We start from the raw sequence: 14,747 nt of genomic DNA, 5'->3' as shown, positions 1-14,747 counted from the left end.
AATCGTTTCATTGAGCTTTGAACGAAGGAAGTGAAAGACGATTGGCAAAACTACGACCAGCGTTGAAATTTCGAAGCAGATTTGAAACCGACACGCATAAGCTCGTTCTCCTTCGGATTTCGATCGGGATTCTCGTTAGCGGTATCGTTCTGAATCGTGGAGTTCGGTAGGGATCTCGGAAGAGGATTGGATTCCTCCATCGCGAGGAGAGCCCGGCTCCACGTCTTGTTACTTATCGGATAACGTCTTTTCAGCCGGAGCAATCTTTAGAGATCCGTCGTACGGTAACATGCCCGGACGAGAAATTTTTATCGTCGATTATGCTCGGACCAGTCGAGACAATCGGTACAGATATGTGGCACAAGTTCCGCCTGGTGGTTCGTGGAAAATCGTCGACGTACACCGTCAACTTCGATTTTTATAAGACTACGTGCGCGAGCGCGAAGTTTAAAAAGTTCCCGACATTCCTTCAAATTGTCGAGATTGCTTGCCGGAAGTCGTTTTCAATCGACTGAACTTCAAGCATTCATTATACTTCTTTTGGACAGCGCCTGGCTCTTCGTCTTTCGCCGAAGTCGTCGAGTTTCGAGCATATCTCTTCAGGACAAAACGATTTCGGAACACGAGCACTCTGAAACGGAAGTTCTAACGGGCCTTGAGAATTCTGCCTCGATTTTCGAGCTACAGGCGGAAAATATGCGGAACAGTCTATAATCAAAGGCTGAATTCGTCTCGGGGAATTCCTTGGACTTGTGCAGCTCTTCTTTGCTCAAATTACTGTGCTAATTACACTAAAAAATATTCGTGTACAGGGTGTTAAGAAATGACACACTGTGAATAATGAATATGCAAAAATAATTTCCAGGTCAAAAGGACAAAAATTTCTTTCACATTGCATTGTGTTCTACACGCCTCATAACAAATTATGCATTAAACAATTTCAAGGTCAAAAGGACAAAAATTTCTTTTACATTGCATTGTGTTCTACACGCCCCATAAAAAATGTGCATTAAATAATTTCAAGGTCAAAAGGACAAAAATTTCTTTTACATTGTATTGTGTTCTACACGCCTCATAAAAAGTTATGGTACAGTTTTCTTCTTATCAAACTGATTTTATTTATATTGTATTTGCATTTCTCAGTCAGATGGAGTCTATATGTGACAGTAGCAATTTTAACAGTACCAATCGTCAAAAATGAAATATTCCATAACAATTAAATATTATAATATTATAATATTATATTAAATAGGGGTAAATCTGAGGATCTGATAATGTTGCTCACCGCGTATGACAGTCGGGCTGATGGCGAGAAAGTGGACGCAAGCGGCCCCGGTCCCTTGGCCCATCAGCGTCACGTTTTTGGGATCGCCGCCAAACAGGATGATGTGCTCTTTGACCCAGTCGAGCGCCGCGATCTGATCCATGAGCCCGTAATTCGCGACCCTCGCCTTGTTCTGAGGCGCCACGTTGGCGTTCAGGAAGCCGAGCACGCCCAGACGGTAGTTCATCGTGACGATCACTTGGTCGGTGTAACTGGCCAGGACGCTGCCGTCGTAAGAGTTTCCGCTGCCCCAGTCGTAGCTCTCGCCGTGAATGTACAGCAGAACCGGGTGCCTCCTGCCACTGTCCACCATCCCTGCACACAGAAATGTATCTCCTAAGCACATCTTTACTCGCAACTATCGTACCACTCTACTCGATAAATCTCCCAAACATCTTGCCTATAATTGTCCCACAACTATCCCCACTACCGCGGGATATACCCCGTGAAGCGCCTCTCGAACTTCGCTGATCAAAGAATAGTATCTCTTAATCTCTCTTGGTACCTCCTAGCCGATAATTTTCACTGGCCAGGCCCATGTTTCCGACAATTATCGAGTAGACGTCATTCGCTAAGTGATACGAGTCAACGGCGACGCGTACGGTCTGTTAAGTGTCTGATCACTAGATCGCGGGTTTTATACAATTTTCAATTTTTGGAAATGAGTAACATGAGATTTTTCTTAGAAAATAGTACTTTCCCGATGGTAGATTATTATCAAACGGGGTAGTAACGATAAAATAGATGAAAACAGTTCTAAGACTCCCGCAAATTTATCAGGGATATTTCGTAAAATTGTGTAGGCGTAAGGAAAACATTGGATCTCGCAGATCTATAGTTAACCCTTAGCACTCGAATGGCGATTGTAAGGCGCCACTAAAAATTGCTGTACCACTATTCAAAATATTTTTTACATTATTTCATTTCTTTCTATTCGAGATAAATTACTAAACATTTCAGTACTGTACGAGAAAATTGCACCATTTTCGTATGCATGGCATGGAAAAGTATATATAGAAGGGAAATATTCTAGGTCGGAAGAAATGTTTCGGAGTTAAAATGGCTTCGAGTGCAAAGGGTTAAATACCATTTTTATAGAGTTAAAAATCAATCCACCGGGAAAAACGTTCTGCAGGAGACAAGTTTTCGCTGTCGATTCGTTCGAGAGCGCGTTCGCACGTATGAGAAAACGTCACATCGGATATCCGATATGCTTTTTCATGTAAATTCGCTGTTTTTCTGTGTTGCCGGTTCGCAGATAGGAATAGTTCTTATTCTTTGTAGCGTCGCGCGACCCGCCTAGTCTGCGGGGGCCGCGTACGTTTCAAAGACCGAGCCGGTTTCCCGTGGTCTCTTTGTCGTTTCGTTTTCCGGTTTAACCCGGGTAAAACCGTCGAAGAACGCGCTAGAGGTTGGCCAGGAATCAGGGGGCTAGGGCTGCCGGCATTGTTCGCGTCGGAGTCTGTCAGCGGTTTACAGTCGCGAGAGAGGAACGTAACACGGGGAGAATTAACCTTGCAACGGGGGAATGGCGGGCGGGCATGACGGAATATTCTGCCAGATATGACGGCCCCCGCCTAATGCTTCTTCTGCTATTGTTACCGGCGGCTTTTGCGTGTTTCACTCTGACAGTTCTCCGCGCCCGGGTAATGCGACGGCGACATGTGTCGATTCGTATGTGAGAACGTGCGAAACGCCGCTCCACTGAAGGAATATAATGAGGAGACGCGCGTTACGTACGACGGGGGTTTTGATTGGAGTACAGTTGTTTTATCATGGGCCCGGGCTGAAAGCCAGCGATTGGGTGTGGTTCGCGCGTGCCCCGACGCGATGCGACGCGACGCGACGCCTCGCGTATTTCGCGCGTTTCAATTTTCTATGCGGCGCGCTGTCGGACGGTGCGAACATTCGTACCGCCAGAATTTTACTGGCGCGGCGCGACTCGACGGGAAACTACTACTCATCTTTATCACCGAAATTATTTCGCGGGCTGAGAATCGTTCTGCTGTGAGTCACACGTATGGTGGTAAAAATAATGTTTTGCGCTTTGCATAGACACGTCTATGGATTCGGAGAACTGCGAAAAATGTCCATGTGAAAATTAGAGCGGGAAATTTTTTGTAGAATCTATATGCGAATTAAGATTTTCAAAGTCTCTCAAAAATGTTGTACTTCTTTGAAAACGGTGATTCCCAAGATCAACTGAAGTAACTTTTTTTTTTTGTTAATTTCTTGTTTAAAACTATTCATTGCATTTAATAAAAGCTTTCATTTGGAAATTTTTTTTTACCGTCATTTGATAAAATTACTATGAAAATTGTCTATGTGAAAATTGGAGCAGGAAATTTTGTAGAATCTACATGCGAATTAAGATTTACAGGGTGTCTCAAAAATGTTGTACTTCTTTGAAAAGGGTGATCCCCAAGATCATCTGAAGTAACATTATTTTTTGTTAATTTCGTGTTCAAAATTATACATTGCTTTTTACCGTCATTTGATACGATTAATGTACGGTTCGTAATATTTTCCTTCGCATGGTCAGAAATGGTCGAAAGTCGTGTCGCGTGGGACACCCTGTATTCGGAATGTCCAAATTGTTTAGAACGACGTCGAATCGCAAATGTTGATAAACAGAGATACCGGATAACTTGTCGAAAGCGTCCGATATCTCGCTCGAAGTGTTCGATGGGGGACATTGAGTTACGAGACATCTGATCCGCGGTCGCAAAGTGGGTAAATACTTCAGACCAACTGATGATGTTTGCTTGAGGACCCGGTACCGGAACGTTTCCATTTGCAAATCTGTTTTTCAAGAGCAGAATTAACACTTCGCGAACGGTGTCGTGGTGCACGCTTAACTGTTTCCTTTAATGATTCGATAAAAGAATCTTTTCCGCATTTAATATTAGACTTCAAACTGTGTTGCATTTATAATTTCACAATTTTAAGGAAATATATCTGGAAACATAGACTTATACAAGGAAAAACCAAAAAAAATTTTATAGTATCGTTAATACTATATAATTCATATAATTAAATATTGTATAGTATACATTTTTTAAATTGTTCTACTGTTTCAAATTTTGCTTACTCAGTTTTGTCATAAATGTAGAAAATACATAGTCTAATGTTACCTCAGAAATGGCAAAAAGTAATAGAACAGAATATTTTAATTTTATCTTTGAATTTTAATTTGTAATAGTAACTAATAACTAAAAACGAAAATAATACTAAATAGACATTAACGACGAGGAGAAACCTGAATTTGAATAGTTCGCATACTTTTTCTAGGACACAGATCCCCCTCAATGGTGACAAAACCGAGAACCTAAAGGGACACCCTTTCCGAAACAAAGACCGATGTTGACCGTGCGTCTGGTCTTATAGAAAAGTTGCAGCCGGCTGAAGGGAGACTCTGTCCTTCGTCGGTGATTGCTAAAGGGGATTTAGTCTCCGGAATATACAGGGTGTGTCAAAAATCATAGTACATGCTAGAAAGAACTGAGTGAAAAAAAATGTTCAAAATATGGGATAGAATTTTTTCGCACGACACTCCATTTCCATGAAAATTCGGTTGGAACGTTTATTGAACAGACGTGTTCTTGACAGGCTCTTTAGTAAACATTGACAGTGCATCAGGAGGCAAATCAGGAGTTGCTGCTTTTTATGTCAAAATCATTACAAAACGAGCAACAGAAATTTTCAATCTAGTCTCTCATTTCTGAAAAAATTGGAAAAATTTCGAATAGAGTTTTTTGAAAAACTAGGTCACGAGAGAACAAATCTTCTCGCACAGTTTTCTCTTAGATTTGATTTCTCCTTGAAACAGACGATTCCATACATTTTTAAATTGATCTAGGCTTTTGGAAGCATACTTCCAAACGAGTTCGTTGACTTTCGCACCAGGATTTACGACACACCCTGTATAAAGCTTGCGCTCTCGGGTCGTTGAATAACCGGAAGCAGGTTTAACGACCCTCGACGCGTTTTTAATTCATGCCAGAGCAAGAACTGCGTTACTGTAAGCAACTCGAGTAGCGAAGTCGACGATTACATCGACATCGACGGGGCAAGAAAACGATTCGAAGCACCTGCTGACAATTCTTTTCACCTTTGTTCGCCGTCGACTTTTTTCCTCGACTGTGGCGCCCCCGTTGTCGCGCCGGAACGTTTCGACGCGCTGGCAACGTTTTATCTTCGATAACAATTAAATTGAAATGCTTCGGAAGACACGCGAGTTCTATGCACGGTAAGTTGAATGAATTGTTGCCGGCTGAAATGGAAATCCGGTATCACGTTTTCCATTCGGCTCTCATATTTCGAATTTCGCGCCACTTGTCCCGCGGAACGGGAGATCAGGCCGGAAGCTGTAAATTAGAGTGGAACGTATTTTTATTCGCCGCTGCGCGCCAACCGGTTATTAAATTCAACAGGACACTCGCGGCGGTATCTTGTTTGATGTATACATGTTTGATTTCGAACAAATATTGTGTTAACACTTTATCCACCTATCCATAGAACTCTCGATCATTGTGCTCCATCAAAGGGGCTCAACAATCTCTTTGCAAATAGTATTAGGACTCTTTCAATCGTTCTAGATTTGTATGCAAAATTGTTCGCGTCAATAGCAAAAATAAAAACAAGAGCCAAACAGCAATTTCTTTCTTCCTGCTGTGATTTTAATAAGCCGTGAATAATAACCGCGAATTTAATAAGCTGTGAATTTAAAATTAAATTTTTATAATTTCTCTACGACTTTAACACTAGGTTTACGGAGCACTAAAAATGACTGTTTTACATTTCCTTATAAAAATAACATGAATATATCTATGAAAATCTGTAACCATTTTTTAAATAATATATACCTAGAGAAATCAATATGTTAAATAATTCCTCATGGATCCATGTTCGCAATCTCAATATTCGTGAATTAAAAATATTAGAATCCGTTATTTTGACGGGTCCCGTAAATGTAGTGTTAAATTGCATCTACCGAAACTAAAACTAGAACTAGAAATGATCAAATTAGTGACTGAGGGGTTGTAGTAATTATATTTAATAGTGAAAATAATATTTCTCAACAATTTTTGTAAGTTTGCTCTCTCCAGTGTAGGACTAATTTTAATTCGATTTCTGTTTCGCACGATTGATCAAGAATATTTTGATTTTGCATATTGATCGGTAATTATTGAAGTCTCCGGTGGCACGATCATGAAGCAGACACGAATCGATCACTTACTATCCGCGCGCAGTTAATCCGTTTTTCCCGGTTAACTTTCCCGCAGCTCTTCACGATTTCTCCTTTGTCGGGTGCGCGAAGAGCTTTCCCCGCTCATTATTTCGCAACTCTTAACCGCCACCGCGATGGCTAGAAGCTGCGAACGGTCTTTCGCTCTTCTTACATTTTTCCTTTTAATCCTTACTCTACTCTCTTAGCCGCCCTGGTCCTTAGCACTATTCCGATACATTTCATCGGATCAGCCGAATGAAAGCCGAAGCTTAAAAGCTTTTATGAAAGCCCGATGAAGGGTAGCTCTGATAGAGGAAATTAGAAGAAGGGTGGCGGGTGTGTGAAATAAAATCCCGACCGATCACTTTTAACCTATTTCGTAGAGCGTCGATTCGAGCTCTCGATCTATCGTATGACTACTATCCACCTTCCGTTCGAGATGCCACGTTACAGACCTTTATAAAAATTCTCTTCACTAATTCGGACCGAATAAAAATATCTTTCCATTTTTAATAATTTCTCATTGTCTCATTTTGATCGTGAGTGCATAAAATCCGCAGTCTGCTCGTAAGTAATATTTCAAAATTGATTACACTCTGCTAGTTGGTATCAACTTTGTGTCAATACCGCGAACATCTCCAATTCTAAAAAAAAAAAAAAAAAAATGATTACTGCAATACAGGTTGTAGATAAAGGCAGTAAAATTTTAGCGTCGAATATTTTATAAAAATGCACGTGAAAGGTCCGAAAGCCCGGCGCGTCGATGTATCCATTTTTGCCCCTTCGGGCATTCCCTTTGTTTAAAAAAAAAAATCTGTGACAAACAACAAGTCGTTGCACGGATCGTTATTGTCAAGTAATCCGCTTGTTTAGTGCAGTTGCTGCTGCCCTAACGAACCCCGTCCGAATCCCCCCCGGGTAGGGCTTGAAAAGGGACGCTTAGTTTAGCCCGGACTACTCCCTTGTGATGGGCCGAAAGCTCCGTGGTGCACACGCGAGTGTCATCAAAAGGGCGGTCCGTAGGTGCATTGTGCTGTAACCGCGCAGCCAGAGCAATAATGCGGTGGCTCTCACCCCCGTTTCTAACCTTGTTCCCATACTCGTCCCTCCGACTCACCCCCACCACTTTGTTGCAGCGAAATTAAATTGCTGGATGCGTTTAAGTAGCGCTCCTACGGCTGCACAGTCTCCTACTGTGAAACTTACTCGCTCGACAAACGTTTTCGAGGCCGTCGACGTTTACGTCATTGCATGCTCCGTTAATCGTATCATCATTCGTGTCTGTTAACACTAAGCGGGGCAGTTTAGAACAGGCTAAAAGCGACTGTTCTACATTATTTTATAACAATAACGAGAATTTTTCTATCCAAATTTTTATTTGGAATTATTTTGTTCCTTATACATTTCCCTAGGGATTATACCACAGACTTTTTTTCATTCATAATATGTTTTCTGTTTATGCTTAACGTCTAGTATAATGCCAGTTTTATACTTCGTTGATTACGTCTATAATCGAGCAACGTCAACGATGCATAGCGAAAAGAGTCACGGCAATCTTCGTAAACTGGCAATGAAGCTGCTTGTACATCACGAAACAACCCCTGACATTTCTTGCGAAATGCAACTCGCAGAAGTGTGTACGCTTGCTGCAAATATTGACGCAACTCTGGCTCTGTAATAATTCGTGAGAGTGGTCTCTGAACTTGCTCGATAAATGTCGGAGGTGTCTGCATTATTGAAAGGGCAAAATGCTGCAACGGGGACTCGTAACTACCATAAGTGGGCCACTGATTTTACGCATTTATGACAAAATGAGTAAACGCAGAACAGTAAAAATATTTAAAGAATTTCAAGCCAGTGTTGCATTGCTTTCTTATTGAAATTATAGAAAATAAATAAATGCCCAAGTAGCTCCTGCAATTCGAAATGAATGCAGAGAATTTTCCAGGAAATTCGTCAGCTTAATTTTGCTAAAAATTCCAGCTCAGCAGGCTGGCATAATTTTCTTATAAATAATAATTCCAGAAGAAAATTGCTACGCTACATAAATTCCAAAAATTCTTTCCAACAATTTCATAAGATTTTCCCAACCGTTGATTTAAAGAAAACTATTGCAAGACCACAAAGTGCTAATAGGATTTGGGAAATTGAACTAAAAGAAAACTTCTTGTACTTCAATACTATATCTTTGCATCCCCGAAAGGTCTAGTCCCATATGCCGAATGTTTATTTAACAGTAGAACTGCCGAGCAATAAATGCGACTGACGTATATTGCTTTGTAACAGTGACAAGACTGTGCCCATTCAGACTTCATACAACTTTTATTGTAATATGTGCTTCAATAAGAGGTTCATTAAAAAATTTCCAATGAAAATATTTTTACAATTTCAGTAATCGTAAAAGAAAAAAATTAGGAACCGGTCATTTTGTCTGGTCCGGTAGTTCTAGTGTAGAAAAAAGTTCTTAAAGCTTGTTTCGACAACCGTTGCGCGGGAAGCCTTAACGAATGCCGCCGCGGAGAAATGATTTGTCGTCCCGGCCGGAATTGTTCGCTCGTGACAATTTTATCACGCGCGACAACGAAATGCTCGCGTGCAATTAGCATTCGTCAGCGGTCCGGTATTCCGTAAATAACGGCCGAACGAAATGCCGCATGAAACGCTTGCGCGTCAGTCGGCGGCCACACGCGTACCGCATTAATAAAGTCACCTGTGTTTATGCGAGGGTCGGATCGGCCATGGCGAAGAGTCCCGGGGCTGGATGCTACGGCAATTTCGTCGGGGCGGCTCTCGCAACGAAGTAAGTACTTACTTGATTAAGATCCCCGGATAATTTCAGAAGAGGGTCGAGACGCTACGGAGGAGCCCGGCGAAACGGGAAATCCAGGGAGCGAGTTAAAGTCTTGTTCAAAGGCGATGAGAAACTAATAGAAGGAGAATCTGAAGGCGACGAGCGCTCGACGAAATCCAGCGAAACGCAAAAAAAAAAAACGCAGATGTCCTGCGAGAATTTCCATTAATTCACCGTGACTCTTAATCCTGATACTCCACTCGACAATACAGGACGCTATGCAGAATCGTACAGATCTTATGCGTTAATCACAATATTTATGATCAACGTTGACACTTGTTGACCTTCAATACATCTCCATAAACATCGCAAATTTTCTTTGTTGTCACCGTTGCATTAAATCCCGCATGAAAATGAAAAAGTATGCAGTGACGAATATGATCCTCGGAAGGTACGGACGCCGCCATTTTATTACAGGGTTGTAAAAACAAATTATACGTTTCAGAAAACTGTAAAAGAATACGTGTTTCCTCTTCAACGATCGGCACAGAACTAAAGGCGAAACAAGTGCTTTGCAAATAATTGATCACTTACGGGGTACCCGTGATATTAATGGGAGACATAGATAATGATTTTTCTGGAAAATTCATTGATTCAATTTTACTGTCGATCCAGCTTCGATCCTCCCTTCGTGACGCGATTAAAGGGCAACGGGCCCCGTTTAAGATTCAGGTCGTCCCCGGTTCGCCGTCGTCGAAACGAAAAAGTGTTCCATTTGTAGATCGCAGTCGAGTGCGATACGAGTGTAGGATGCGAGTAACGCGGCGCTGGTGGGGTGGTGGGTGGGGTAGGGGGAGTTAACGGGCAAGCAGACTGTCGTAACTGGCCTTTGTCATCCAGAGGCAAAAGACAAATAACCGCGGCCCGCCTTTTATCTCGCCACCTACGGAACCGCAAAAAGCCATTCGGAGTTTCTGCTCTATTCTGGACGCCGGACGTCCTCCGGATTTCATTCTTTTCCCCCGGCCACGCCACGTTCTCCCCGTGTTCTCGCAGCCTCCTCTCGCCATCTCGCAGCACAAAGTACAAAGTAGGACAAGTTAAAAGTGGTTCTCGTCGGAGGGGCGCTTGGAAAAACGCACGAGGACCGGACCGGTTCGTGGGCCGAAAAATAGGTTCGCCGGTGCGGCCGGTCCTCAAAGGCTCTCTCTCTCTCTCTCTCTCTCTCTCTCTCTCTCTCTCTCTCTCTCTCTCTCTCTCTCGAGTGCCGTTTTCCGGGGGTATTGCATCTTGTGCCCGAATCTGCCGCGTATTCCGCTTGTCATCGGTCACGGGATCGCCCCGGCTTTCTTGCGCCCGGAAAAGCTACCCTTTGTGAGGCGGACGTCGAATCGTTGTTGTCCCGTTTGCCGAAACGTCGCGGTACCTTCAGCCGGCTCTCTCCCACGCGTTTCCGGAATTTTTGTCGAACCGCTAGGATCACTATAATTATACCGGGAATCTCATAATTCGCCACAGCATTGCGTAACTGTCGGTATCATTCAGGCAGAAAATTTTTATTTCGTTGACTCGTGTCAGTGAAAGCGATAGGAGCAGCTTATATAATTTTTGAGTAGATAGTGGATTTTTTCCGAGTCCGTAGCGTCGTGTACAGTTGCTTAGAAAAATCGATCAGCGGTCAGTATATTGATTTCAGTGCAGGGCGGATAATGCACCGGGATTCATCGCTAACGTGCCGCCACTAAATTGTAAACCGCGATGAGTGGGGCTGTCCCGCAGGGTTGCGCGTTTAACGGCGTACACCGGTAACGCGGCCCTTTATTTATGGATACGCCCCTGGCTAGAAGTAACGTCGAGGCGGCTGAGTAATGCGACGCCGCGCCCGCCTACGGTTTATCCAATTTTCAGTTCGGAACTGCCTCGAATCCGCCGGTTTTTGGCCGGCCACCCGAGGCGGACCAGCGCGAGCATAGTTTACGGCGATCGAACGGCGCGGCGCGGCGCGGCGCGGCGGTGATCGAACGTCGCCGATTTTCATTTCTGCTCGGTGTTTTGTTACGTCGGGCCATTCGAATATTGAAAACGTGGGCCAATTTCAACTATCGCGCAAACAAAAAGAAAGAGGGCTCGTGTCAACGTCGAGAATACATACGGTGAGCTGCGTAAATGGAAACAGAATTTTTTGGACTATTTTGAAATGAGCATTTATTTTGCATAAAAATTGTTGACACCAATTGCAAGAAACAGTAACCATGTAGACCTGTTTTTTCTCCTGTAACAATCGTAATAAGTTCAAGACAACACGTTGATATTCTAATGTTTCAACTGTTTTAAATATATATTCGAAGATTTAAGTAGTACAGGTCAGCTAATAGCGAGACGCTTGAAACCACGTTCACATTTTCCGAGGTTCTTTCGTTCAAAATGATTTATTTCGAATAATAAAACCGAGAGCATTCGTGCAATGTCATATTTTTAGAGACATGCTAATAAAAATACAATTTACATACAAGCTTGCCGGGTCAATAAACGTTACAGTTCGGTGAAAACGAATGCGACATCCGTGTTCAATTTCGTTGAAATGTTTATTTCACTCAGCTTTATCGAACAGCGTTTCCCATAACTGCGTACAATTGCACAGTCTAATGACAATGAGTGAACGTAAGAGTGATGATTTCTGAGTGACAACCTATCAAATTGTTATCCGTCGATCAACCCCGCGGCTTCGCTCGAGAATTATTATTACGATCGGCAGTGATTGAACGACGGTTTTTATTTTCTCGTTTGTCCCTGCGCGTTATCGAGAGATTGAAATTGTTATTGTTATAGATGGATGAATATTACGACATATATATATATACACAGATCGATACGACGACCTATAGCGTGACTAAAAAAAAATATGATTCGCGTCAGTGTGGACAATACACGTGGCAGAGGAAGTAGTACGTGTCATCGAATAGTCAGACATAAGAAACAGACTTCACATTAAAAATTCACCCTTAAACATTTCTTTCGTTTATTTGGCATAGTTTAAATAAACTAAATCTCTAACTAAATCTCTAAATCTTTAACTAAATCTCTGGACATCCTGTATAGATAAAAAAAAAACAGTCTGATTTTTTAATTCCGATTGGAGAGCATGCAACAAACAGAAAAAGAAATGGTTGTATTATACTGACAAGAGAGACTATTGCTAGACGTTACAGATAATAATTCGATATTTTCGGCATTTACGGCAGAGAAGATAAAATGCGAAATAGCAGAAACATTAAAGTACATGTAGATTAAAAACATTGTAAAAGGTAAAACCTTCATCATACGCGACATTTTTACTGTCAGGCTCTTCGACGTCAAAGGATAACGATTGCTGAATCCACGCCGAGGATTAATCCTTTCGGGTGCACGTATTTAATTAGTCAAATGTCAAAGAAATAACTGATTTATTTTAGTAACAAATCAATATTTTCCCCCAGAACCGAAGACTTTGATGCAGGATTAAGCATCCCGAGTAAAATAATTCCAACATTTTAAAGGATCCTCGCAGAGGGTTGATACCGAGCACAAGCCTCTACGTAGTAAAAGACTATAAAATCCGCCCATCATCTAGGATCCTCGAATGTCATTCGGAGTTTCAGCGCCGAGGAGCGCGCGCGCGCGCAATACAAATAATTGTGACGGTTCACGGGCAATTCCTCGGGGAACTGGTCCCTAAGTCCTCGTTCGCGCGGGCTTTCCCTAAACTCTGAGAAAGTGGGCGCGAGGAGAGCGGGCGGGCATCAGCGCGGAATCGTTTCCGGCTGGTAAAGAAATTTAGCAAGCGGGGGCCAGAGAACATTCCACGTCGTCTTCGTCGTCTCCAGGGCAAATGAAGGGACACGAAGAAAAGGGAGAGAGGGTGGCGCGCGGCCGGGGGTCTCTTTCTCGCAGACTCCATCAAAACGAACTTCTTCGTTGCCGAGGCACTCTTCGCAGCCCCTCGGTTCCCCCCTCCCCACTCCCAACCCTCCTCGCGACGCACAGGGTTTCGGGACGGAGCAAGTAGCGCTGCATATTTGATGGGACGTTCCCCGGCATCCTTTCAGCCGGCAAGTTTGCCGGTATTAGCATAGTAAACATGGATTTACGTTATGCCTATGCATTCCCGCGCGAACCAGACCAGACTCCGGTCCGGGGATCACCGGGAACTAAGACGTCTACTCGCTCGGCGCACTTAAGCGTCAGCCCCATCTCCTCATCCTCGCGGAAACACCTCTCGGGCACGTATACCAGTCGCGTGCGACTCGATTGTCGCGTCACGAACTCGCGGATTCCACTTTCTTTGTGACCCGACTCGAGCGGACGGGAATCCAAGAAGAAGACCAAGAGACCAAAGGAACCGGACAGTTCCGATTTCTGGGTCAACGTTGCTGCATTATGCGCGCGTCTGATCCGGAGATCCCTCGAGCAGCAGTTGCGCGTGACGCACACCGCTGAGCCTGGGCGCAACCGCAAAAATAAATTTCAGTCAGTGCAGAAAGTATTCGCGCGCTCCTTAAATACGATTAACTTCTTCTAGCTTGGATCGTACGATTGCCAGTTAACGCTTTGACTGCCAAACTAGAAACCTCAAAAAATCCATAAAATCACAGTAAGTTATTTAATGAGATAAAAATTGAAAGAATTAACTGTATGATATTGAGTAGTCATCCAACCTTCTTGCATTTTACAGATCCTAACCGGTACAATTAATATATTAACGTAAAAATTCATTTTAAAACCTGGACAAATAATTCCGTCACCCACGTTTGGGTGACATGGCAGTCAACGTGTTAATGTGTATGTACGTGCGTAGATGGGAAAGATCAGTAAATTCGACTTTCCCACATCTGTCATTCATGCTTGGTTACTTAAAACCCTGCTAAGTAGTTCTTTTAAAGGGTCAGGTAACAATAACTCTGAATTTAATTATAACAACTGTACAAAGATGTGGCTCAAATGAGGACCAGCTGAACACTGACGACTCGCACGCAGACATGGTTTTTAAGGGATGTGAAATCCGTGGTGGAGGTGGTAAATAGTAGTGGGAGAAAATTGGGGGTGAGTGTTTAGAAATGGTCCAGACGCTGTCTTAAATTGTTAATGCTATGGCGCCGGAAAGTCGCAGAAAACATCGGACGGGTCCCGTCGCTTTGGGCTCAAGAGCCTTCGACTCTTAGGCTAATTTGTTGCCTCTAGTCGGGTGGTCGAAGTGTTTGTACTCGGTGTTAAATTCGAGGGACACTTTTGTTGGTCATTGCGTTAAAAATTCCTATTAGTTGGGGGGGGGGGGGGGGTCCACGAAAATTTAAAATATTTTAGGTAAGAGATATTAAATTCAGGATCTGCTATTTCCAACGAATTATATTTTGCAAGAGAAATGA

The 14,747-nt window shown here is 43.0% G+C and overlaps 2 protein-coding genes across 4 annotated transcripts in view; one reads left to right on the top strand and one right to left on the bottom strand.

Moving 5' to 3' along the window:
- Nlg-4 (neuroligin 4) overlaps nucleotides 1-14,747 on the bottom strand; it is a 363,569-nt gene that overhangs the window by 157,550 nt on the left and 191,272 nt on the right. The window contains exon 3 of the mRNA XM_076788720.1: nucleotides 1,286-1,639. Coding sequence (XP_076644835.1) covers nucleotides 1,286-1,639 — 354 coding nt within the window. The remainder of the gene's footprint in view (nucleotides 1-1,285; nucleotides 1,640-14,747) is intronic.
- The window catches only part of LOC143354539 (odorant receptor 10-like), a 67,431-nt gene that overhangs the window by 20,931 nt on the left and 31,753 nt on the right, over nucleotides 1-14,747 (top strand). The gene's annotated exons all lie outside the window — the stretch shown is intronic.

The sequence above is a fragment of the Halictus rubicundus genome, chromosome 5, assembly GCF_050948215.1.
Source record: "Halictus rubicundus isolate RS-2024b chromosome 5, iyHalRubi1_principal, whole genome shotgun sequence".
NCBI lineage: Eukaryota > Metazoa > Arthropoda > Insecta > Hymenoptera > Halictidae > Halictus > Halictus rubicundus.
The sequence above is the reverse complement of the archived record's forward strand: the minus strand, read 5'-3'. Positions and strand labels throughout refer to the sequence as shown.